We start from the raw sequence: 26,282 nt of genomic DNA, 5'->3' as shown, positions 1-26,282 counted from the left end.
ATTTCACAGATTTCTCACACAACCATCTCCTTCTTGACTTCAAGAATTTTCTTCTTTGAGGACAGGAACTGCAAGAGAATCATTCAGCCATTCAGAGTGGAGGGTCTGTGGGGGGATGGCAGAACCAGAGTTAAGCAGAGTCACATAGAGTCACACCAGGGTTTAAGTTCTCTCCAAGCCTCAATTTTTCCATTTATCACTGGGGATGACTGGTCCCTGTCCCAGCGCTAATCTGAGGATTGAATAACAATGCCCTTCTCATTGCCTGGTGTGTCATAAAGTGCTCAAAGGATGTTAACTTTTTGCATTACTATCATTTCCTAGGTCTTTTGGGTCTGTCTTTGCAAAGGAGGAGGTTTGAGCAACTCTCCATAAGGAATTAGGACGTGATAGAGAGTCCTCTTCTAAAACAGTGCCTGGGGACCCCCGGGGGCTCAGCTGTTGAGCATCTGCTCTCGTTTCAGGGTGTGATCCCGGGGTCCTGGGATCGAGTCCTGCATTGGGCTCCCCTCAGGGAGCCTGCTTCCCCCTCTGCCTGTGTCTCTGCCTCTCTGTCTGTGTCTCATGAATTAATAAATAAAATCTATTTTTTAAAAAAGTGCCTGTAGCTGCCTGGTGTTGAGTCAGATGTGCTCGCCTTTGTTTATGGAGGGGCGAGGAAGGACAGGAAGAGAAATACTGAGAGAGCCTGTGGGTTGGCGGGACCCCAGCTAGAGAGAAGCTGGGTTTTGACTCCTGTGGGAGATTTTGGAGCTGGGCTTGGCTTTGTTGCACCTGGACTCTGCCTTGGCATGGAAGCCAGATGGAACCCAAGAGCCCGTGCTCACTCCTTCGGTGTCCTCCAACAGAGAGCCTTTAACACGTTTGTTTTCTTGGTTTTATTTATTTTTTATTTTTTCACGTTCTGATTGAGATTTAACATAATACAGTAAAGTGCACAAATCTTGAGTGCGCGGCACAACTAATTTTTATGATGAGTGAAACCACCACCTAGATCAAAATCAAGAACATTTCCAGCCACCAGAGGGCTTCTTTGGGCCCTTTCCCAACCACCCCACCTCTCAACACCCGCCCCCCCGCCTCCCCCAGGTAAGCACTATTCCAGCTTCCACCACCACCGGTTAGTCCTGCCTGTTCTTGAACTTTGTATAAGCAGAACCTGTGCCTGGGAAAGTTCTTCTGTTCTACTTTTATGTCTGTGAAAGCCATCCATGTTGTCACATGTGTTGGGAGTTCATTCTTTTTTTTTTTTTTTTAAGATTTTATTTATTTATTCATAGACAGAGAGAGAGAGACAGGCAGAGGGAGAAGCAGGCTCCATGCAGGGAGCCCGATGTGGGACTCGATCCCAGGTCTCCAGGATCAGGCCCTGGGCTGAAGGCGGCACTAAACCGCTGAGCCATCCGGGCTGCCCGGTAGTTCATTCTTGATTGCTGTTTTCCATTAAATGAATATACCACAATTTATTAATCCATCCTACTGCCAGTGTACAGTCAGGGGCTATCATGAATAAAGCTACTGTGAATATTCTTATAATATCTTTTTGTGGACACCTCTGCTTAGTACACATACCTACATGTGGAACTGCTAGGTCACAGGGCAGGCAAACGTTTGGCTTCGGTAGGTTGTTTTCCAGAGTAGTTAAATGCATTTTACTTCCACCTCCCTCAGTTTTTGAACATATCACAAAGGAGCTTCTCCATTGGAGTATTCCCTATGGTCTTGCGGAAAAAGAGGAGCTCAACTCGTTCAGAAGTGATAAACCTCAAAGATGGAAGAAGCAGGAGCAATTTTCCAAACCTGAACAGGAGAGAGGACACCATCAGTTTTATTATCAGCTTCTGAGCATGAGTCATGGGGGCAGTGGGATAAAAACAGTGAATAAATAGCTTATTATGTGCAAAGACTGTAAAGTGAGAATTTACTTCTATCAATACTGTATAGGATGTAGTAATCATATATATGATTATTATAATTATGTAATGATTAATACTATGTATATTTGAATAAGAATATAAATTCCCTCTGTAAACCGCCTAGGATGATAGAGTAGCCAGTAGTAAAAGTGTTCTGAAATTGAGGCATGATTTTTGTGGGTGAGATACTCATCCAGGAGAAAAACAATTGCAGTTTTAAATAACTATTTAAAAAAAAAATTTTTTTTTAAGAGAGGGAGTTTGCTGGAGTGGCTCAGTTGGTGGAGCATCTCTTGATCTCAGCTCAGATTTTGGTCTCAGGGTCGTGAGTTCAAGCCCCACTTTGTTCTCCATGGTGGGTGTGGAGCCTATTGAATGATGAATGAATGAATGAATGAATGAATGAGTTAATCAGTCATCAAACCATCCGCCAAGCAAGGGTCCCCAGTGCAGAGAAGATGGATGGTGAAGCCAAAAGACAGATGGGGGGGTGGGGGTGGGAAAGGACAGATGGGAGGGATCAACAGAGGTCAATGCCCAACATGAAGGAGGTCACTTCAAAGTTGGGCAACTCCATGCTCAACTCCCCCCATGGAGGCCTGTGGGAGGCTTTCCTTCATCTCCTAGTTATCTGTGGGACTTGTTTTTGTCAACTTGGGGGCTTTCTTTCTCTTGCAAGTGCCAAGTGGGTGGCACTGAGCAGTTGTGCATCTCTTGCTTGTTCCTTGCTTTTCTGAGCTAGGGAGTTTTAGGAAGAAGTAACTAGAAAGTTAAGTGGAGAAATTGTTTTTCAAATTGCAGGAATTCATCCACCAGTGGTTCTGAAATTAAACTTACTGGGTTACCACCAGCCTTTAAAAAAAATAATAAATAGGGACACCTGGGTGGCTCAGTGGTTGAGCATCTGCCTTCAGCTCAGGTCGCGACCCCGGAGTCCTGGGATCAAGTCCCACATAGGGCTCCCCACAGGGAGCCTGCCTCTCCCTCTGCCAATGTCTCTCTCTCTGAGCGCCTCTCATGAATAAATACGTACATCTTTTTTAAAAATAATAAAATAGAAACAGTAACTTGCTGTCTACAAAATAAGGCTATTAGGATACTATTTCATTGAACTTTGTTTCAGTGTCTGTGTGTGTTCTGAGTTATGATGAAAACTATCTCCTCCTGGGTATTGCAGTTTTTATAAACTAAAACACATGGACTTAGGGAACCCCAAACCTCTCTCTCAGCGTTCAGTTGCTCAGTTCTGCATGTAGTTGGCATTCAGCTGCTGTAGAAGTGACATAGGAAATCCTAACCAGAATTGGAATTGGAAATTGGGCGCAAAACCAGTATGCCCAGACGTCTCTGGGAGCTGATCCCAACAGAAGCACAGCCTGGGAGGGCTACTGGTGTTAGTGTCTGGGATGACTGCTCTTAGGATGCTCTGTCAAGGGACAGCCCTTCCCGCGTGCTCCCAAGCCACAGAAATCTTTCTGGACAACACGGTATATTCTTTATATACTTGGACTCTTTTTAAAGGGAAATGACCTCTTGAGATAATTTCTCAGATTAGAGGTGATTCGAAGATGCTCGCGTTTGCTTACTTCTTCAGAGCGAGCTGCTGAGAGCTCCCCAAAGAATGCAAATAATATGGCCTAAAATACCCAACAGATGCCCGGGGGGCCAAGGGTCAGCCTTGCAGAGGCTCCAATGCATCTGCTGGTGCTGGGCCACGCTGGGGCAGCTCAGAGCACTGGCTCCCGCCCCCGTACCCCCCCCCCCCCCGCCACATTCTCAGCCTGTAGCTACTGCCCCCAAAGCCAGCCATGGCCGGGCTCTCGTCCAGGCATTTGGCTCAGCCAAGTGCATTCCTACGAGATTTTCCTCTGCAGCTACAACAGATCTCATCATGTTCCCTCAAAACTCTCTTCCTCCTGACTTTCCTTTTTATTTCTTGATCACCTCTTCTCTTGCTCCTTATATCCCTCCATCCAAGTGCCAAGTCTGACCCATTCGACCTCCTGGAGGTTCCCACAACCGTCCTCTCCCTTTCATTCCTACTCCCCAAGAGCAGGACTCCATGGACTCCCCTGGATGATGGCAATGTGTGCTTCCCTCCCTGGTCATATATCCAGTACTCTAGCTCTGTGTACAACACCCTCCTGCTCGAAATCTGCAGTGGCTCCCCTCTGCCTACTAAATCACTTATGGCCTTTGCCTGGCATCCAAAGTCCTGGACAGGCTGGCCCCAGAGTGCTGTCCTAGCTCAATCTCCCACCTTCTCACTGGCAGCAATCTGTTACACCTTCCAGCCTGGACTCCTGTCCTAGACACCTGTATAGATACGTAGATAGAGATGTAGGGTGTCTGAGCCCTCACTATTTGATGAGGGTGGCTCTCACTGTGTCTTATGCTCATTTCCGTCCCTACTTCTGGGGCCTGGCACACAGTAGATGCTGGATTCGTGCTGGGTGAACTCATATCTTCAGGCCGTCTCATCAGCAACACCAGAGATGGTGTCAAAGAGGTGAGGGTGGGGGAGTGAGAGGGGTAGAGAGGTGAAGGGACAGATGGGCAGGCAGGCCTAGGCTCAGGTCACCTCACAGGCTGGCTGGGGTGGTGCGCCTTGCTGTGCTGGCTCAGCATCACTTGGGACTGGTCCTGCAAGGCCTCCACGTGCTCAGGATCCTTCAGGCCCCGAGTTTCTGGAGAAAAGCATCGGCAGTGAGCCCCGCTCCCGGCCCACCCTGCCCGCCCCCACCACAGTCAGCCAGGCCCCTTGGCAGGGGGAGCCCAGTCCTGTGCCTCGCCACTGCTCCCGGGGGAAGAAGTCTGCCCCCGTCTGGGTCTCTGTGGGGTGGATGGAGACAGGGAGAGGCAGGAGATCCCTGGAATTCCCATTCTTCAGCCCCAGGCTTGGGCGGAGACTCAGCTACCTGGTTTGAAGAGGACCAGGGCCTTCATGCAGGCGAACTCCGTGGGGTCCACCGCCAGTGCCCGGAAGCGTGAGATGGTTTCCTGCAGGATGCGACTCTCGGCGCTGGCCAGGGCCAGGCGGCCCTGCGAGCTGCCGGCGGCGGGGCCTTCGGGGGCGGCCAGCAGGGGGCAGCTGTCCAGAGGCAGAGACCACTGTATGGCCCCGAGGAGGAAGAGTTCGCTCCACGCCTCCTCCAGCAGGATCACCTGTGCCCAGGGGAGGAGCGGGTGTGACATGCGACACCTCTGGCTCAGCCTGAGCCTCTGCCGCCTTCCCCAGGGCCCTGGTCCTAGATGCCTGGGCCGTGTCCTGACCTCTGCCCGCCAGTGGCCAGGGGCCCAGAGCTCTGGGCTTCGGTACGATCTGGCCCGGCTGCCCAGGCTCCAAGACACCCTCCTCGTTCGTCCGGAGCCTCTGCTGGAACATGTAGGAAGGCCTGGGGCCGTGGAAGTTGGGAAGCCTCAGGGACAGTCCCCTTGAGCGTCCCAGGCTGGGTGTGCTCAGCAGACAGCCCACGCCGCCCCTCAGGTGCCTCTTCTCCCTTTCCTAAGTCGGCTTGGCCTTGGGAAGCTCGCAGGGAGGTCGCACAGGTGAGGAGGTTAGGCTGATCCCGAGTCCCCGAGTCGGAGACATCTGTGCCCCTGGGGGTCGCGCGCTTGCACTCTTCAGGGTGTGCAGACTGCCCTATCATGTGCAGGGGGACAGTAGGACCTTTGTCGGGGCGGGGGGACCTCGGGCGCCATAGGCACTGTGCGGCCCTAGGTGCACCCCCACTCTCATCTCTGCCTAGAGAGGTGAGCACCCCCAATGGTCACGTCCCTGAGACATGTATCCCTGACTGACACTGACCTGAGACAAGCGCACGCCAGCTGCCGGCGTCGCCAAGCTTCGGGGGCCCCTGGCATCACCTGCACAACGCCGCTGGCTCAGTGTGGCCCGGGCCACCCTCACCTGATCGCGGAAGGGCAGGTTGGAGAACACGGGCAGGTTCTTGGCCCACTTGACAGCCATGAAGAGAAGGCGCGCCGAGGTCTCGTGGATGCTGTCCAGGCCACAGGGGGGCGAGGAGGAGTACGGGGACGAGGGGCACTCGGGGTCGTTGCTGGTGACATCAATGTTCTCCTCGGCTGTGGGAGGAGGGCTGGTGACATCGGCCCCAGGCCGAGGCAGGGGCAGGGGCAGGGCAGGGCAGGGGGTGCTCAGGGCCCCCCCATCAGCCGCCGGCACCTACCGTCCTCCGGCTCCAGCTTAGCGCAGGTCTCGGCTGTGATGAGGCTGGCCATGAAGTGGTGGTGGCCCGGGGCTGCGGACGCAGGGGCCGGCGGGGCCCCCAGGGACTCCAGCGCCGGCTCCGAGGCGGGGGCCCCGCTGCCCGGCCGCACCTGGGCTGCGCTGCGCGGCTGCCGCTCGTTCTGCACGGCTGCGGGGGCGGCGGCCGTCAGCGGGGCGCGGGGGGCGCGGGGGGCGCGGGGGGCGCGGGGGCCCCTCCCCGGGCCGGGGGCGCCTCCCCGGGGCCCCCGCCTCACCGTCCTGGTTCATGCCCTCCTGCAGGCACTTCTTCAGCCGGCAGGCCTGGCACTGGTTCCGGTGCGCCTTGTCCACCGGGCACGTCCCCGCCCCCACCTGGCACCTGCGGCAGGGCCACGCCCCCCCCGGGCGTCAGCGCCCCCGCAGGCCCTGGACGGGTCCGGGACGGGGCGCCGGTCCCTCCTCCCCGAATGTCATCCTCCTCGGGGCGCGGGGCAGGAGGGAGCGCCCCAAGAGCCCCCATCCCCCACTCCCCTGCCCCCATCCCCCATCCCTCCATCCCTCATCACTCCACCCCCATCTCCCATCCCTCCATCCCACATCCCTCCGCCCCATCCCCCATCCCCGCCCCCACCCCCCATCCTCCATCCTCCCACCCCCATCCCCATCCCCCATCACTCCATTCCCCATCCCTCATCACTCCATTCCCCATCTCCCATCCCTCATCCCCCATCCCCCATGCTCCCACCCCCATTCCCCATCCCCCATCCCCCGCCCTCCCACCCCCCCATCCCTCATCCCTCCATCCCCCATCCCCCATCCCTCATCCCCCATCCCCCATCCCCATCCCCCCCACCCCGCCCCCCATCCTCCATCCCCCCATCCTCCCACCCCCCCACCTGTAGATGAGCCTCCGCCTCACGCTCCTTTTGAAGAAGCCGCTGCAGCCATTGCAGGCGTAGATGCCGTAGTGCTTCCCGCTGCTGCTGTCCCCGCACACGCGACACTGCAGCGGGGGGCCCAGGCCTGGGGGCGGGGCGGGCTCACAGCCTGGCCCCCCGCGCCCCCCCCCCCCCGCCTCCTGGGGCCCTCCGCCGCCCCCCCGCCTCCCGCAGGGCAGCACCCTGGGTCTCCCGGCCAGAAGGAGCCGCGTCCCCTTGCGGGGCAGCCCCAGGCCAGGCCACCCTGGGGTGTCCCCCCCAGACCCTCCGACCGCCCCCTCGGGAGCTCTGCCCCCAAAGCCCGAGGCCCCTGCCCCTGGGCCCCCGGAAAGCCTACCTGCGGGCTCCTCTCCCAGGCCCCAGCGGCCCGGGGACGCCTTCCTGGGCGCAGCAATGGCCATGTCGGGGGCAGCCCCCCGCCTGCGGAGCCTCCCTGTCCCCACCTGGGGTCCTGTTTCCACTTGTCCCTCCCCCGGCCCTGGTGCTCTCCCTCCTTCCCCCCAAGCCTCTCCTCTCCGGCCTCCTGCCTGCCTGCCTGTCACACAGCAGCTGCCCCAGCTGTCCCTGCAGCGGCGGCTCCGCTCCAGGACGCTGCTCCCAGGGCACTGCCGGCCGGGCCTGTGAGCCTCTTAATCTTTACTGTCTCCGCAGGGGATCAACCGCCGCACCTGCGGTGATACCAAGGTGCCCCCGAGCCCGTGGCCCCCTGCCCCCCCCCCAGGCTGCCCGGTGTCCCCCCCCTTTCTGCCCTGTGCTCTCCACCTGCTGGCCATCCAAGGCCGAAGCCTGAGCGGAGGTGTGGACTCCAGGTCCCCCACGACTGTAAATCTCTTTGGGCGGCTGGGCATGTGTCTGGGAGCAATTGTGTGTCTGGCAGACGTGTGTGCGTCCGTGCGCTGTGAGGCTCCCTGCGCGTGGTAGTCCGTGTGGCTCCAGCTTCCCACCCTCCTGGTTCCCACCTGAGCCCTTGATAGGGAGCTGCTTAGGGCCGAGGTTCCTGGGACCCTGGAAGGGGGCTCCCCGCACATCCAGCACCGAGGGGGCTCCCGTCACACAGGGGAATGGGTCTAATGTAGGGTGCGAGGCCGGCCTGGAGGCAGGGAGGCCCGTGGCCCAAGGTGGAGTCCCCTCCAGGTGCCATCAGGCCTGCAGGAGGGGAGGGCGTGAGGACGCAGCCCCTGAGCCCCACTCCAAGCTCTCGGGCGACCTCGCCTCCTGTCCCCGACCTGGCCTCACGGTCACAGGCAGGCTGGCCTCTCTGCTGCCCCCAGACCCCGTGTTCGCAGGTCAAGCCCAGGGTGGCTGTGAGGTGAGGAGCCCGAGGCCAGAGTCTGTGCCTCCTCAGACCCAGCCGGCCCAGGGGGAGTGTGGAGAGAGCCCAGACGGAGTCCAGTTTATATGAATGTACGTATTTATTTATTCCTGAGACGCGCAGAGAGGGAGAGACACAGGCCGAGGGAGAGGCAGGCTCTGGGCAGGGAGCCCGAGGTGGGACTCGATCCCGGGACTCCGGGGTCACGCCCTGGGCTGAAGGCAGACGCTCAACCGCCCAGCCACCCAGGTGCCCCCAAAGCCCAATTTAAAGACCTGCTCCGGTTTGGGCCGGCCGCAGCCTTGAGCCGGTGCTCAGCCTTCCTGAGCCTGTTTCCATGTCTGTGAAAAGGGGTTTCAAAAGTACGTGTCCTGCGGTGTAGTTGGGGAAACGAAGTGTTCCCGTGCCCGGTGCTCGGTAAGAGCGTAACACGTGAGGGGGGCTGTTATTACTGAGGTTTCACAGCAAGCCTCAGGAAACTGCCTTTCCTTCCCCTGCCCCTCTGACCCTACGCACCCCCCCCCCGCCCCGGACAGAGCGGGGAGCCCTGTGTTGGTGTGGGGGGCACCACCCTCCTCATTCTCAGCAGACCTGCTCACCTCTGGGGTGGGGGCAGCGCTTGCTCAGGCTTGGAGCCCAAGGAGGAATGGAACAGTAAGAAGTTTCTGGAAGGATCACGCAGGGAAGGAGACAGGGGGGAGGGCCTTATGTAGGTGGGGTTAACCCTCACTGGGACAGAGAAGCACTACTGGGGATTTGGGAAGTCAGCTCGAGGGGCTTTGCGGGGTAATCCGCTTTCTGGGGCCTCAGAAGATCGAGGGTGCCAGGCTGGGCCCCACACCGCAGCTCCTCCGCCTCTGCTCACCTGCACCCCTCCCGACGGGCGGCCCTCAGAGCCGCCGCCCCGTCTCTAGCTCCACCTGACCTCCTGGGCCATGGGCATCTTCCTTGACCTTGACTGACCTATCCCTCCTCCCCACAGCTTGTCTTTCCCACCTCAGGGGGTGTCTTCGCTGTCTCCCTGGGTCCTCACCTCGGGGAGCCCCAGAGTCACCCCAGAGGGCCTCCTCGTCGCCTCCCTGGGCCATCTCATACACTCACGGCTTCCGGGACCCCGCACACCTGCCTGGTCTGGGCCGGGGCTCCATCCACAGAGCCACCGGGGTTCAGGTGTGGAGACCAACCCCACGCGCCCCACCAGCCTGTCCCCAGCTCGTCCGTCGGCTGGTCGCCCAAGCCGTGGGCGGGGGCCACCCGGAGCACGGTGCCCGCCCAGGGAGGAAAGCACCCAGGCTGAGCGCAGGGTGTGAGCTGGAGGTCCGGGCCAAGGAAGGGCCTGGGGGTCAGGATGGCAGGGGTAACGGGAGCGGGGCAAGGGAGGGCTCGGGACGGAGCCGTGAGTGGTCAGGAGTCCTCTGGCACCTTTGCGCCACCAGGAGCACGAGGGCGGAGGCGAGCAAGAGGAAGGCTGCACAAGTACTCCCAGCATCGCGCCGATGCTCCCGCAAACCTCACCCCACAGCTGGGGAGGCCAATGGCTTCAGGCCGCACAGCGGCAGAGGCAGAGGAGCTTAGGGGTGGGGACAGGTGTCTCAAACTGGTGTCCGATCCCCCAACTCCTGCTTTCCCTCAGGGCGCTCCCGAGGAAGACTGAGCATCTCTTTGATGGGAGCCCCAGAAGGTAGCCGGTGGGAGGTAAGAGAGCAGAGGAAGAGGGGGCCGCCCTGGGAGGCGGGGGATAGGTGGGGGAGGGTAGGCCGAAGCTCCAGGGCTGGGTCTTGCTCTCAGGGTTGAACCTCACTCCAGGTCACCTTTCTCTCCCCAGTCGATGGAAGATTCCAGGGCCTGGGTTCAGTTTCAGGTGGGCGGGGCATGTGCACAACGAGGCACTCGGTGGACAGGAGCCTATTTTAAACTTGCCTTTATTTCCCTGATCTTCTCTAGTGGGAATGTGTGACTTGGAATCCATCAGAATGAAAGACACGAGCAGGGGTTGACGTGCCTGTTCTTAAATGTGTTTGGACTTGATTCTGTTGACCTCGCGCCCTGTTTTGACTTGAGCCCGGCTCCCCTCTTGCCCCCTCTCCCTGTTCTGGGGCAGGTCGGGCCCAGCCAGCGGCGGCCAGGCGGGTGCTGGGGAAGGAGGACAGCGCGGCGGGGCTGGGGCAGGGGATCCCCCCCCCCATTTGTGACCACCAGCTGCTAGGGCAGACGCCAAAGGATTACGCAGCCCAAAGCCTTGAATCTGCTGACAAAGCCGCCAGAGGCCACCTTATCACTAATACAATTATTCCCCCGGGGACAGGTCAGCAACTTCCCTGACTCCCTGGAGGAAGGGGCAGGTAGGGCGGCCAGGAGGGGCTGGACGAAAAAGGCTGCAGAACTGACCTGCCTCTGGCAGGTAAAGCCCCCTGCCCCAGACCGTGTGGGGCCTGTCATATCTGTGTCACCCTGTCCCAGGCCTGTGAGATGACCTGGGTGCTGTCAGAGGGAGGAGGACTGACTGACTTCTGGGATGAGGTCAGGCTGGTCTCCACAGTTCCAAGATCTTCTGGTTTCCGGTTCGGGGCAAGCTTCATTCCTGGCATCCGGTCCTGGGAACATATTTTCTGGGATTTCTTTAAAACCCTCTTTATTCCGCACCCATGGTCTTGGCCATCAGAGAGGGGATAGCCAGTGACATGTGCACAGGCTCTGGAGCTCAGGGCATCACTTCCACTTCTAGGAAACTATCCCATGGAAACATTTCACGAAGATTTAATTATATGGCTGGTCCCCGCAGCAATTTTGGTAAAACAGCCGCCCGCAGACAACTGGCTACGCGCTCCAGCCCGACGGTGGGATGCGAGGCGGCCCATTGCGAATGGGCAGCGTCTATATCCACGCGCGTGACAGTGCGCCCACGGTGTACGGCCCGAAGGCCGGCTGCAAAGCAGCTCACACGGTCCGATTTCGTGCATCTCAGGGCAATTGCTGCCCGAAGGTCATGCGGCTCCTCTCTCCTTGGTGGGACCTAAATGCATCAATAGTTGGTTTCTCTAGAGCAGTGAGGGGAAGGTTCGGGTCTCCCAGCGGCAGAGACGGGCAGGAAAGCTTCTCAACAAAGCCCCTCTCTTTTCTTTTCAAGATAACACTTAGGAATAATCAGATATCCCCTGCGTAGCTTTCCCAGCCCTTGGCTGGTGAAGTCCTTCCCCCCGGGGTCATTTTCAAGGTCCGAGCTGACCTGGGGAGGCTCCCTCTTCTGTCCTGGGCAGAGGCCAAAGGCAGCCTGTCCAGGACGCAGGCATCGGCCTGCAGCTCCAAGCGGGGGTGACCCCTTCCTCCTTTGTCCTGCATGGCTGGCAGCGAAGGGTCTCTGTTCCCCTTCTTCCCCACCCTGTGCCCCGAGAGGTGGGCTTCTCCTGTATCTAGCAGAGCTACTCGAAAGATGCCAGCGGCAGAGATTCTCACCACAAACAGAAATGTTGCTGTTTTGTTCAGAGGTTCAATAATACATATAATATATAATTACATTATTATATATTAATTATATATAATATATTAATTATATAATATATTAATTATACTAGATATTAATTATATAATATATTAATTATATAAAGTAATATATAATATATAATATATTAATATAATATTAATACATTGATTAATATATTATATTAATAATATATTGATTATATACGTGTTGCAAGAAAATAAAGCTGTTTTCATTAAAAGAAAGAGAGAAGGGGGATCCCTGGGTGGTGCAGCGGTTTGGCGCCTGCCTTTGGCCCAGGGCGCGATCCTGGAGACCCGGGATCGAATCCCACGTCGGGCTCCCGGTGCATGGAGCCTGCTTCTCCCTCTGCCTGTGTCTCTGCCTCTCTCCCTCTCTCTTGGTGACTATCATAAATAAATAAAAATTAAAAAAAAAAAGAAAGAGAGAAGGGCTAATTTGAAACAAATATTGCTACTACTATTAACAATAAAAGTGGGAAATATTTATGAAGCAATTGTGAAGCATTTCTATGTGTGAGAATGAAAGGCTTCTCGTGCCTTCGATTTTGCTCCCTCATTCCCCGAGGGGAGGGCTAGAATCTCCATCAGTGTCAGGCCTGAGCCCTGCCTCACCAGACCAGTTGCAGCCGGTGCAGCCTGCAGAGCCTCAGAGGCGCCCTTTCTCTGTCCTCTCCTGCTCTCGACCCTTCCATGCTGTGCTGGGGCAGAGCCGCAGGCTGGGAGAGGGGCCAGGCAGGGGCGCCTGGTTGTTGGGAGCTCTTTGAAAACCAGTAGAGAAGTGTTTTAAAAGTTTGACAACAGGGCAGCCCGGGCGGCTCAGCGGTTTAGCGCTGCCTGCAGCCCAGAGCCTGATCCTGGAGACCCGGGTTCGAGTCCCATGGCGGGCTCCCCTGCTTGGGGCCTGCTTCTCCCTGTGTCTCTGTCTCTCATGAATAAATTTTTTTTAAAAAAGGCTTAACAACACCTATAACCATACCAGCGTATTCCAGCCGACTGACCCTCCTGGTTATAATGTTTATCTTCTTCTAGAAATGAAACTACGTCAGGCAGGGGTCTCACCTTGGGTCCTTGGACATTTTGAGCCAGATCATTCTTTGTTGGGAAGGGAGGAGGCCTGTCCTGTGCTTTGTAGGATGTTTAGCAGCAACCCTGACCTCTCCCCACTGGATGCCAGAGGTGTCCCCTCCTCTCCAATTGTGACAACCAGAAATGTCTCCAGACATTGCCAAAAATGTCCCCCGAGGGGCAAAATTGTTCTTGGTTGCGAACCACTGGTCTAATCCATGTTATTTCCTGTTCTCTGGGAGACGGTTCGCCAAGTGTTTTTACAGATGCAGGAAGCACTGCCCAAGACAAACGTCCATGAGGAGCCCCAGGCCAGCAGGCATGTAACCTTATCTTCGGTATGCAGACTCAGGAACTCTCTGGAAGGATGCTCAAAGGGTTGACAGAGATTTTTCTGAAAGGGAATTTTACTATTTTATTTTCTTATTATTTTTCTGTGTTGTTTAAATGTTCAATAAAGGACATGTATCATCATCATAATCAAGATCAGGCTTTCTTGTGTTTTTAAAAGGGATTGGCTAATTCGACATAAATGTGACCTATGTTAATAATAATAACAATGGGAAATAATTATTAAGAAATCGTAATGTAGCAGCCGCAGTCCTAAGGGTTGGGATGTGAGAACTAACTTCATCCCCACACAACACTATCGGACAGGCTGTATCGCTACCGTCCTCCGTGTGCAAGCAAGAACGACAGAGAGGTTTAGCGGCTCCCCCAGTGTCACACAGCTCGTGGGGGACAAAGCTGGGATTCGAACCCAGGCAGGGAAGGTGGTTATTTTAGGAGAATGCATCTGCCCAAGGGTACGGGAATCAAATATGGGAATATCATATTTACAAAAACGACTTTCATACATTTAATAGAGAAAACCTCCTCCTCCGGACACATTCTGTCTCTGGGCAAGTTGGAAGGGGACAGCAGGTATTCTGGGCTATGGAAACTCTCTTTGAACTGGCATTTCTGGTCTCAGCTTTTCTACGAGATGCAGATACTTTGGTTCCAACTGCAATAAAATGTATAGAGCAAAGTGAAGGATTATTCTCCAGGAAACTTTGTTTTCTGTGTTGGCTTTTAATGGGATGGCTCTGGGGCTGCACCAGGTGTGGCTGGGGATTACTTGTAGTGTGTGTGTGTGTGTGTGTGTGTGTGTGTGTGTGAAGGTGTGAGTGTGCGTGTGGTGAGAAGGCAAAACTCGGCCGTCCTGGACAAAGATAGGCCAAGAGTCACTGTGTGGGCACAAAGATGCTGTCTCTGCCTGTGTCTCCTGTGGTTTAATCTTGAGGTCCCAGACAATGTCATGACAGCTGCACAGGCTTCTAGAAATTTCCCCAAAAGAACTATTTAGATGAGGCCCCTGGGAGGCTCAGGGATTGAGCATCTGCCTTCAGCCCAGGGCGTGATCCCAGGGTCCCGGGATCGAGTCCCACGTCGTGGAGCCTGCTTCCCCTCTGCCTGTGTCTCTGCCTCTCTCTCTGTGTCTCTCAGGAATAAATAAATAAAATCTTTTTCTAAAAAAGAACTGTTTAGATGAGCAGTGTGCGAACGTAAATTTGGCACATTTGCCTTCCTGACTTTTGATATTGACCTAAGCTGTATTTTCTGACCTTACTTACTAGCTGTATTTGCTAATTTGGTGAAAATACTGAAGTGAGGTAACAAATATCCAGTGCCTCCCCACAGAGCCGAGGGATGTGTTCTTTAGAACGACCTTTTACAAACTGCACGCCCTCCAAGCAATTCTCCCTAAGGTGGAGCGACGTGGGGGGCCGGTGCTGTCGGCAGGGCTGCACCCCTGCCCTGCCCTGCTCTGCACAGGCTGCGAGGGTCTTGGATCCGGGTCCCAGCACACTCCCTCCCAGTAAGGGGGCCTTTGCATGTGTTCTCTGGCTCCCCGGCTACCTCCCAGGGGCCTTGAGAGACCTGCTCTGTAGACTTTCCTCCAGACACACCGCGCTGTGGTATGTCAACATGTTGCCTTCAGCCATCCTGCCCTAGAAATCACAGCATATATATTAACGTAATAAATGATGGCTCATTTCCAAGAGGGCTACCCTTCTGGAAGGGCTTATATGGAAACTGTTATGAAGGGGCAAGGTGCAACATACTGCAGGCTCGCGGCACTGGTGCACAGAAGCAAAGCAGTTTTGCTAAGTCAAGGGCACTCTGGTTGAAATCGAATTTAACATATTTCCCTTTATTATCATCATTAGGGTAACATACCATCGAATAGACATTAGCATTATTTTACTGTTCTTTTATGCTGTCCTATGTTTCTTTGGCATCTTTATTTATTTATTTGGCCGTCTGTTTCCAAAAGGGGATTTCTTTTTTTCTTTTTTTTAAGATTTTATTTACTTACTCAGAGAGACACAGACACACAGAGAGAGAGAGAAAGAGAGAGAGAGAGAGGCAGAAACACAGGCAGAGGGAGAAGCAGGCCCCATGCAGGGAGCCCCACGCGGGACTTGATCCCCGATTCCGGGATCACGACCGCTGAGCCACCCAGGGGTCCCCAAAAGGTAATTTCTAACTCTGATCTGTCATTTTCTTCGCAATAATTTTAAGGTGAGATTCCTAAGACATTGAAATTTCAAATAATTTTTCCGGAAATCTGAACTTCTTTCAAAAATAGAATGTTAAAAAAACAAAGATGCTAAGGAATGGTTTTAGGTTTAGCTTGCTCTGACAATGGTGTTGTGCTTATGCTGAATGAAAAAGAATCCTGGTCTGTTAGAGACAGATCCTAAAGTATTCACTGGTGAAGTGATTCAATGCCTTGGATTCGCTTTTTAAAAACGACGGCACAAAAATTTTGTTTGATAAATGAGTAAATGGAAGGAGGAGGTATATGAAGGCAGAACAATTGAAGTTGGTGGTTGCTGGTGTGGGAGATGGATCCGTGGTATTTCATTGAACTATTATCTCTATGATTTTGCTTGTGATTGAAGTTTTATAGAATAAAATGTTAAAGACACATTACACTTTTTTTCCATTTTTTTAAAAAAAGATTTTAAGTACTTATTTATGAGAGACACAGAGAGAGAGGCAGAGACACAGGCAGAGGGAGGAGAAGCAGGCTCCATGCTGGGAGCCCGATGCAAGACTCGATCCCAGGACCCCTGAGGTCACAACCTGAGCCAAAGGCAGATGCTCAGCCACTGAGCCACCTAGGCGTTCCCACATATCCACATGAAAAATACACAAAAAATGGGGTCAATGACTGTGGATATAATCACCAGCCTAAATCTGCTCTCTTTCTGCCTTTGCGTCCACCACCCCCACCCTAAAATCTGTCTCCACTGACCATTTTGCTCTTTTTTTTAAAATAATAAATTTATTTTTTATTGGTGTTCAACTTGCCAACATACAGAATAACACCCAGTGCTCATTTTGCTCTTGATATGTAGTTTTTGAGGAGCCAAGGCGCAGAGGGTGGTGATGCCCTAGGGGCAAATTTTGTTCTGCGCACCAGCGCCCCCTCCTGGAAGGAGAAAAAGGCAGCGGTACCCTGGAGCTTCCTGAGTAAGAGAGCCTGGGGGTTTTTTTGTTTTTTTGTTTTTGTTTTTGTTTTTGATTTTTGTACATATTTTTAATTGGAGTTCGATTTGCCAACATAGAGTATTAGAATGCCTGGTTTAAAAAAGACCTAAATTACGGTGCTATTACGATGATTTATTTATTTATCTGTTATTTAATTTTTCCCCAGTTTTGTTAACTTGTAAGGGACCCATGACATCAGGTAAGTTTAAGGTGTGCCTGTCTGATACACTTACATATTGAGAAATGATCAACCGCAGCCAACGCTTCCGCTGCCTCACTTAGCGACCCCTGGTTTCCTGTGATTGGAACATTTGAGATCCGTTCTCTCCGCAACTTTCACGCGTGTAGTGTGGTTAACTGTGGTCGCCACGCTGTGCGTTCCATCCCCAGGACTTACTCATCTTATAACTGGGAGTTTGACCAACATCTCCCCTTTCCCTCTTCAATCTCACTCTTTCTTACACTTCGAGACACAGCTCCAGGGCCCCTCCTCAGACCCTCTGACATCGCCCCCCGCATCCCACTAGCGATCAGAAACGATCCCACTCATCTGTCTTCTTTTTTTAATAATAAATTTATTTTTTATTGGTGTTCAATTTGCCAACATACAGAATAACACCCAGTGCTCATCCCGTCAAGTGCCCCCCTCAGTGCCTGTCACCCAGTCACCCCCACCCTTGCCCACCTCCCCTTCCCCCACCCCTAGTTCGTTTCCCAGAGTTAGGAGTCTCTCATGTTCTGTCTCCCTTTCCGATATACATAAATAATAGTGAAAAGAAATAGAAGGGAAGGGAGAAGAAATGGGTAGGAAATATCATCCGTCTCTTTTGCTGTTAGCGTCTGTCTTCTCCAACTAGAATGTAAACTTCCTGACACCAGAGATCTTGCCCATCCTGTTTAAGGGCACAGGGAATCGCCTGATAATTCCCTGCCAAGCAGGTGATCAAATGCGCATATAGATCTTCCCCAAACCCCCTCCCTCCACAAGTCGGCTGCTCCTTTCTCTGACCCTCTGCTCTTGCCTCTGCTGGAATCATCTCACTGATTCAGACCCACCTGCTCACATGCCAGGGCCTGGCGTGGAGGAGGCCCCCCACCTCCGTGCCTTCCTGCTGCTGTCGCCCCAGTGTTGCCCTTGATTCTGTCCTAGGAGGTTTAAAACATTTACTTGAAATTGCAAACAAGTCAACTTAGAGACTCTCTTGGGAAGAGAGATGTAAAAAGGAAAAGTTGCTAATAATCATGCTAAAAAGAAAATGTGTTTTAAAGGAGGAGGTATAGGCTCTGGCCAGAACAGAAAACTGGTCAGATACGCTGCCTCAGGATGGGATGACATTTTCCTAGGGACCTTTCCCGGGTTCCAAAAATCTTTCTGCATTGATTTACCAGGGAAACAGCCCCTGGTCTATTTTTTTTTTAACTTTTATTTATTTATGATAGTCATACAGAGAGAGAGAGAGAGAGAGAGAGAGGCAGAGGGAGAAGCAGGCTCCATGCACCGGGAGCCCGACGTGGGATTCGATCCCGGGTCTCCAGGATCGCGCCCTGGGCCAAAGGCAGGCGCCAAACCGCTGCGCCACCCAGGGATCCCCAGCCCCTGGTCTAGACCACGGTCTTCAAGGTGTTGCTGAGTGAAGGGGCTGCAAGGGTGGGCCCTTCTGTCACTTTAGCCAGAATGCCTTCACATTTGTGCTTTATAATTGGTGGAATCGTTTAAAGAAGGGTTTCCTCTTCCTAAAAAGTGGCCAGAGGAATGCAGGAGTGTGAGGTAAGATACTCTACTTATTAGCTGTGTGACCTCGGACAAGCCTCCTGCCCTCTCTGGGCTGTTACAATAAATAGTGGCGCATATAAGCCTTACCTGTGTGAAGACAGGAAACAGAATCAGAGGACTTCCCAAGTTCTCCCCGGGGTCTAAGATCCGGGATGGTGATCCTAGCACCAGAATATGAGAGGCAGGGATCCCTGGGTGGTGCAGCGGTTTGGTGCCTGCCTTTGGCCCAGGGCACGATCCTGGAGACCCGGGATCGAATCCCACGTCGGGCTCCTGGTGCATGGAGCCTGCTTCTCCCTCTGCCTGTGTCTCTGCCTCTCTGTGTGTGTGTGACTATCATAAATAAATAAAAATTAAAAAAAAAAAAAGAATATGAGAGGCAGCTAAATCTACTGGTAATAACTAGAAAGGCCACAAGATGTAGGTGTTACTCCACGAGAAAGGCTTTCACGCTCCAAGTTCTAGCAGGAGAGAGGTGAGATTTCTTTGAAATTACAGAGAAAGAAAGAAAAAAAGATCTTTCGTACTCTCAACCGCAGGCAGAGGATTTAAGATCTCCTAGCGATGGCTCCTGGCACAGTCACCCAGTGTGGAAGGCATCGCTTTGTTTTTCCACCAAAGCATCAAAGAAGAGCTCATGTGACGGATCCATTAGCTGGAACTTGGTTTCTCTGTATTTTGGAGGCTCTTGCCTCCAGGGCCAGATTGCCAGGGTCCCGGACACGGAGCAGGGACAGTTGTCGTGTTAGGACGCGGTGGGAAGCTTTGTCGCATCTCACAGTATTGGGGGTGGGGGTGAAAGCCACGCGCTCAGGCGATCACAGCTCAGGCCCAGAGGATCCTCTGGGTGACAGGTGACAGGAGGGGCCGCCTTCGGCTTGCAGCCCTGGAGACAGGGAAGTGGGGGCTCCAGGCAGGTTGTGCAGAGGAGAAGCCAGGTCGCCCAGGAGGGAGTCCACGTGATGACGAAGAGCAGATGCCCTGCGCCTGGGAGCCAGGGAACTTTCTGGACAGAGGCCCCAGAGTTTGGTCCTCACCGGGATGAATGAGCCGAGCATCCCTGACTCCACGCCGGGCCAGCGGGTCAGGCGCCTGGCCGTGGAGGGGCCCTGGGGAGGAGCTGGGCGGGGGAAGACCAGCCCTGCTGGGGGGTGACGGGCCGGGGCACCCGGAGGGCCATTTGGAATCTTCCAGGCGTGGCTGGCGCTCAAGTGATGTTCAGACGACTTGTAAACGAAAAGAGCTGTTTCACTCATCTCCGATGTCAAATTAAATGACTTCACGTTTAATTCTACTGATGTCACAGAAATGGAGCTGCGCGGAAGGCTGGAACCCTGGCGGGACCATGTAATCGAAATGAAGTGGCAAATGAAGTGAAAACTCGGCCGCAAGCGCACGGGATGAGGAGCAGCAGCACTGATCGGAGATGATGCTCTGTTGAAACCCAGCAGCCACTCCGGGCTTAGGAACAGGAGCCGCGTGTGGGGTGCAGAGGCTTTCGGGTCTGGCGCGGGAGCAAGCACCCCGCCGCTCTACTGCAGGTCCTTTGTCTCCAGCAGCTAGTCTGTGAGACGATCTGGCTTTTGCTTTGTGAGCATCTACGTTTTTTAAAAGGTTTTATTTATTTATTTATTCATTCATTCATTCATTCATTCATTCGAGGCACCAGGAGAGAGAGCAGCAGGCCCCATGCAGGGAGCCTGACGTGGGATTCGATCCTGCGACTCCAGGATCACGCCCTGGGCCGAAGGCAGCGCTGAACCACTGAGCCACCCAGGGATCCCCGAGCATCCACCTTTTAATCCTATATCTGAGTCCGTCTTAGCTCCGCTCGTGACCACTAAATCAATACCACCTGCTCCCAGTGATGTAGGAAACTAAGGCAAAAAAAAAAAAAAAAAAAAAATTAACTTTCCTCACTACTCCCAGCCCACTGACAAGTCCTTGAAACAGGCAGAGTGACATTCCTCTAGGGACTCAGCTGCCTCAGGGTGAATACTGTGCTAAGGGCAAAAGGTAATATTAGCCTGACCCCCAGGATCCTATAATTCTACTTTAACATATAAAAATACCTTGGGAAGTTCCCTTTATCTCTAGTCCCCATGATACATGTTGGCCATCATCCCCCAAGCGCATGGCCCACTGATACACATCTGAAGGGTCTCGTGACTAGGGTTTTATTAGTAATAAATGACTTTTCGCAACAGTAGCCAGCCCCCTCGAGGTCCTGGAAACCTTGCTTCAAAATTTCTTTGAGATTTATGCTCTCCCTAACCCCCTCCCAACTTGAAAGTACATAATAGGCCACTCCTCATGACCCCAGTGCGGCTCTTTCTGCCCACAGGTCCTGTCCCTGTGCTTTAATAAAACCACCTTTTTGCACCAAAGACATATCAAGAATTCTTTCTTGGCTGTTGGCTCCAAACCCAACATCTTTTCTATATTACCAGGCCGGACGCAGTGGTGGTACTGGGCCATAAGGAAGTCAACCAGATGATGGAGTACATGTACATGTCTACTTTTAAAAGATTATTATTAATGTGAAAACACAAAATGAAAAAAATGATTATTGAAAACACTCCTGAAAAAGAAAAAACATCATTTCCTTAAGTCCTCTCCCCAGGATGACTTCCCAGTCGTGAAATTATTAAGTGAAAGGGTGTACGGTCAGCTTTATGGCTCTTGTTACATTGTGCTAAGTGGACTTTCCTAAATCAACGTTTTCACCGAAATGGGATTTCTCAGCTTGCCTCCAATGCTGATGGTTTAGCCCAGGAAGACAGGTGTTTTGGGCACAGTGAATGCCCGTGCACAAATCACAGCTGATGCCAGGCTGCTGGCCTCACTCAAGCCCCATCACTCCTCCGCGCCAATCCCTAACTGGCTTCTCCTCTCACTCGTGGTGAAGCCAAAGTCTTCCCCAGGCCCCCAGGGCACCTGACCCCATCTCCTGCTCCCCTGGTTCCCCCACTTTCTGAACGTTCTGTGCTCTCATAGAGGCGGAGTTCGTGCACATTCCTCTGCCCGGACCATCCTCATCCAGGTAGCCACGTGGCCAGCTTGTGCCTGTGCCCCCAACCCCCTCTTAGAAAATCGCACCTCTTGATGACGGAGAAGGCAAGAAGAGGGCAAAGCAGAAGCTGACACCCCGCAACACCCCTGCGCTCCTCCGGGTGGGATCTGTGTGACATTCCTCAGGCACCCCTGGCTGCCCTAAACCCTAGGGAAGGGAAAAACAAATATTTAACTGCTAAAGATCAGAGTCCTGCAAGACAGGACTCTCCATCGGGTTACCAACGTCTCAGTGATTCACAAGGAAAAAGCATTCTAATCAATAGCTTAGCTTTCAGGGACCCATAATGCCCTGATTTCCTGGAGTCCTAATCTCACCCTCCCTCGTGAGTGACGTGGGAAAGACAGGCAGAAGGGAATGTATGCAAAGTTAAATTTCTTTAAGGATTTATTTATTTATTTATTTAAGAGAGAGAGAGAGAGAGAGCAGCAGGCAGAGGGAGAGGGAGAAGCAGGCTCCCAGCTGAGCAGGGAGCCCGACGTGGGGCTCCATCCCAGGACCTGGGATCATGACCTGAGCCGAAGGCAGATGCTCAACCCACTGAGCCACCCGGGTGCCCCCAAAGTTAAACTTCTTTATGACCTTGAGCCCATTGACAAGGACCTGAGTTGGGCAGAGTATAACATTCCTCCGGCGGGTTCCCAGCTGTCTTAATGCCTCACTAGAAGGAAAAACAACCCTCGCTTGACAACAGCTAGGCCCCCAGTATCCTGTGAGTCTTCTTCAGCATTGCACACGCCTTTCGGACACCCATGTTCCTTACCTCCCCCAACTCCCGAGTATACAGTCAGCCACCCCCTCCCAACCCCAGGGCAGCAGCTCTTTCTGCCAATGGGTCCGGTTCCCCATTCTTTAACAAAATCATGTTTTTTTGCACGAAGGATGTCTCAAGAATTTCTTTCTTGGCCATTGGCTCAGGACCTCACCAACATTGCAAAATTACATCACCTCCTGCCCGGCTCCACCATGCCTCATCCACCTTCCCAGCTTTGCCATTTCCCACAATGCGTATCACCACCCGCCATGCCACACAGAAGTCACCTGTTTGTCTTTATCTTCTGTCTCCCCCGTTAGCACTCTGAGGGCAGTCTTCTTCCACTCGGCATGCTCAGCACCTACCCGAGCAGAGGTGGTGGTGTTTGACCTGGGATAGCCCCGGTCGGGAAGCTGGTGCTCGCCAAGGGCAGACATCGCCAGGGGCCTCATCCTTGTTTGTCCCCTCCTGTGTCTCTGCCCACAGAACCCCAGCTCTGTCCAGAGCAGCTGTGCGTCCAGCATCCAGTGGCGGATCCCGGTCAGTTCACACTGATCATGACAATCCTTTCTCTGTCTTCCCAACTTCCTTGGTAACTAGGAATGGCTGTGGAGCCCGTTTTGGCCAATGAGATCTACCTGGGAGCCTGCCGGGTATGGGAGGGGTTTCTGGGAAAGTTTTGGCTTTCTTGGTAAATGGAGGCCAATGCAGCTGCAACTGTCCTTCCTCCCCTGAAGATGGATGTGATGGCTGGAGCAGGAGAAGTGATCCTGTAACCACAAGGAAGAGGCCAGGACAACTACAAAGAAGCTGGCCCTGGAACTGCCGAGGTGCTAACCAATCCAGCCAGATTCCTTGTCGTAAAAGAAAAGACAAAGCCCCGAGTCAGGGTAGCCAGGTTTTCTTTTACATGTGGCCAATAAATGCATGAATGATACCCAGGTTGTCTGGTTTTTTTCTGTTTGAAAACATTGAATCACATATGACACATGAGTATAGGGGCTTTTAAAAATATATATCTATTTAGTCACGAGAGACACAGAGAGAGGCAGAGACACAGGCAGAGGGAGAAGCAGGCACCCTGCAGGGAGCCCGATGCAGGACTCGATCCCAGGACCCTGGGGTCACACCCTGAGCTGAAGGCAGGTGCTCAACCACCGAGCCCCCCAGATGCCCAAGTATAGGGGCTTGAAAGAGTTTCAGAGTGTGTATATTCCCTTGATTTGAAGGGGTAAACAGGTAGATTAAGTCCATGAATCTGAATTTTATAGAAGGTCATGGGCTCAGCTTCTCAATAGAAGAAAACCTACAACTTTCTTCGTCTTGAATGCCTCATTTTCAAAGCAGCAGCTTCACCCCAGGCACTTGCTAGAAATACAGAATCTCAGGTCCCACCCAGCATTCACCGACTCGGAATCTTAAATTTAACAAGATCCCGGGTGGTTCATATACACACTAAAGAGTGAGACACACCCTTCTCAGGTGGTTCTCAGTCCGAGCTGGCATTTCTTGGGGCTGCTTCAAAACCATCAGTGCCTGGTCCCCACCTCCAACCAACTGGAATATCTGGGAACAGGGTCCCAACATCATTAAACAACAAAAAGTTCCAGTTGATTTCATTACACGACGCTTCAAGACAACCCAGGACAGCCTCTGCCGCTGAATAGACATGCCTTGGGGCAGGTTACTTTCTCTCTTTGAATCCCATTTTATTTATCCATAAAATGGCCACAAAATGAAGTACTTGCTTCATAAGCCTTGCCGTGAAGAGCGATGTGAAGAATGACCGAGATGATGCTTGGCATGAAGCAAGTGCTAAGTTGGGGTCTCCCGGCCTTGGTGATGATAAGGATCACCTGGGGCACGGGCTCGCCATGCAGACCTCTGTGCTCTCTGCTGGGGAGGCACACACGGGGTGGGGGGTGTGGCTGAATGAGCACTCAGGTGATTATTATCATTAAAAAAATTTAAGTAGGCTCCATGCCCAGTGGGGAGCCCAACGTGGGGCTTGAACTCAGGACCTTGAGGTCAGAACTGAGCTGAGCTCAAGAGTCTGATGCTTAGGGCACCTGGTGGCTCACTCCATTAGGCGTCTGACTTTAGCTCAGGTCATGATCCCAGGGTTCTGGGATTGAGCCCCGTGTCAGGCTCCCCGCTTAGCAGGGAGCCAGCTTCTCCTTCCCCCCCTCCCCCTGTTGTGCTCTCTTGCTTTCTCTCAAATAAATAAATAAAATCTTAAAAAAAAAAAAAAAAGTCTGATGCTTAACAGACCGAGCCACCCAGGCACCCAATCATTAGACAAATTTGAAAACATTGCAAAAATGGTAGCTCTTCTCCTTATCCTCTTTCTGTTCCTTATCTGCACCCCCTTTCTAAGAAAATTTCAAACCTCAGAAAAGTATAGTATAGTGAATACCACATACCTTTCAGTAATATCAAAGTGTGTTTTACTTTATTTGCCTGTATTCTCTTTCCACACGTGTGCACGCACACAGTGTCACGGGCCGACGTGCAAGTGCATTGCAGACATCGTGGCCGTCATCCCTAAATACTGCAGCAGACACTCCTGCTTGACCAAACACGACCGTCACATCCAATAAATTTTATGTGGATTCGGTGGCATCATCTTAAATATTGTCCATATTTAACATTTCCCTACGCTCAAATGTTCCTGATCATTCTTTTTTGAGGGTCTCAATGTCTGTTGAGATGTCTTTTCCCGTTGTTAAGCCTCTCAATTATGGGAAGCAGGTGTGACTCCCTGTCCCTTCTCTTTACTGATCTCCTGGGTGTCCAGTTTCTTGTCTGTCCTCAAGTGTCCTTGAGATGCATGGAGATGGTTGAAGACAGTGTCCTCTCCAGATTCCTTCCACTCCCATCCTGGCCACCATCCTCTGGACTCTTTCCTGATGGTCAATGAACTTGTATGACGGGTGGTGCCTAAAATTGGGCGACCGAGGGTTCCAGCGTGGGTCTGACCCCTAGAATAGAGCAGGCTGCTGCCTCTCTCTCGGGGGCAGCTGTGTAGCTCCACACGTAGCCTGTGCCCATATCCATCACATCGAGCCTGGGTGACTACACAGCAACAGCTAAGCACGCCGTCCTGTGCTTGTACAGTTACGTCCACCGATCGGAGCTGATGTGGAGAAAGAGACTGGAACTAAGATAGGCTGGGACCCTAGAACGTGTCAGGCTCCGCAGAGATGCAGCTGGGGGAGACACAGGCCCATCCTCATGGGGACCTGACTGTAGACGCCTAGAGCCACCCAAGGCTAACTGGAGACTCTGCATCTCAATGCTCTGGTTTCCAGAAGGGGTAACATTACAGCCTCCTGGGTCTGCTATGAGCATTTAGTAAGAACACAGCAGTGTCTGGCTCTGATTGGCGTGTTGAATCAAACATGGAATTTGGGGATGCTGAGAATGTTCCAGTGATGGCTGCGTGACACCGTGAATGTACTAAATACCCCTGAACGGCACACTTCAAAATGGTTAAAATAGCGAATTTTATGTCACGTTAATTTTACCACAATCAAAAAGAAAAGCGACTAAGTGGAGATCTTCCAGGCAGAGAAGGCGGGTGGGAGGGGAGGGGAACACATTTTAGGCACAATGAGAAGTTTCTGGGAGTTACTGATGGAACAATGCAGGACAGAGTCAAGGACAGATGCCACCTGAGACTGTCTCGTGTCCAGGATGGCTCTCAACAGGCACCAAGACCTAAGTCCTATTTCACTTTATTAGGCACCAAGATAGCCTGATAGATTTTGTCAAACACTTTGCTAAACTCAAGACCAGGGTGAAGTCGGCCCGAGGGAAGTTGGGAGAAGTTTTATTCAGTTGAGGGTCTGGAGCCACATTGAATCTGCACAGTGGACCCCAACCTTTCCTGCCCCCTGGGGGAGGTTTAAGGAAGCACCTGTTCAAGTGCTATCCTGGGGGTGATACACACACTGAACACTTTGTCTGAAGCTCCTCAGGTGATTCTAATGACAGCTGAGGTTGAGGACCAGCCTAAAGCTCAAGCAGCCTAAAGGCTAACGTCCTCCTTAGGGAAGGTGTCCCCTAAGTGGCCCCAATGTTCTCTGAGTGGCCCCACGTTGTGCAGAGCGCTCAGAACCAGGCTGACGAGCCAACGGACCTCTAAAGGACTTGGATCTTTCTAGAGGGGGCTGTTTGGAGCCACGTGAGTAGAA

The 26,282-nt window shown here is 53.0% G+C and overlaps 1 protein-coding gene across 1 annotated transcript; it reads right to left on the bottom strand.

Moving 5' to 3' along the window:
- Positions 1-1,093: 1,093 nt before the first annotated feature.
- On the bottom strand, positions 1,094-7,465 carry NR2E3 (nuclear receptor subfamily 2 group E member 3). The gene is made up of 8 exons (XM_077881207.1): positions 7,402-7,465; positions 7,023-7,149; positions 6,402-6,505; positions 6,107-6,295; positions 5,827-6,002; positions 4,835-5,081; positions 4,498-4,603; positions 1,094-1,800 (listed from the first exon to the last, which is right to left on the bottom strand). The coding sequence occupies exons 1-8, from the start codon at positions 7,463-7,465 to the stop codon at positions 1,668-1,670; spliced, it is 1,146 nt and encodes a 381-aa protein (XP_077737333.1). The 3' UTR covers positions 1,094-1,667.
- Between the last annotated feature and the right edge of the window lie 18,817 nt (positions 7,466-26,282).

Source organism: Canis aureus, chromosome 32 (assembly GCF_053574225.1).
Source record: "Canis aureus isolate CA01 chromosome 32, VMU_Caureus_v.1.0, whole genome shotgun sequence".
In the NCBI taxonomy this organism is placed as follows: Eukaryota; Metazoa; Chordata; class Mammalia; order Carnivora; family Canidae; genus Canis; species Canis aureus.
The sequence above is the reverse complement of the archived record's forward strand: the minus strand, read 5'-3'. Positions and strand labels throughout refer to the sequence as shown.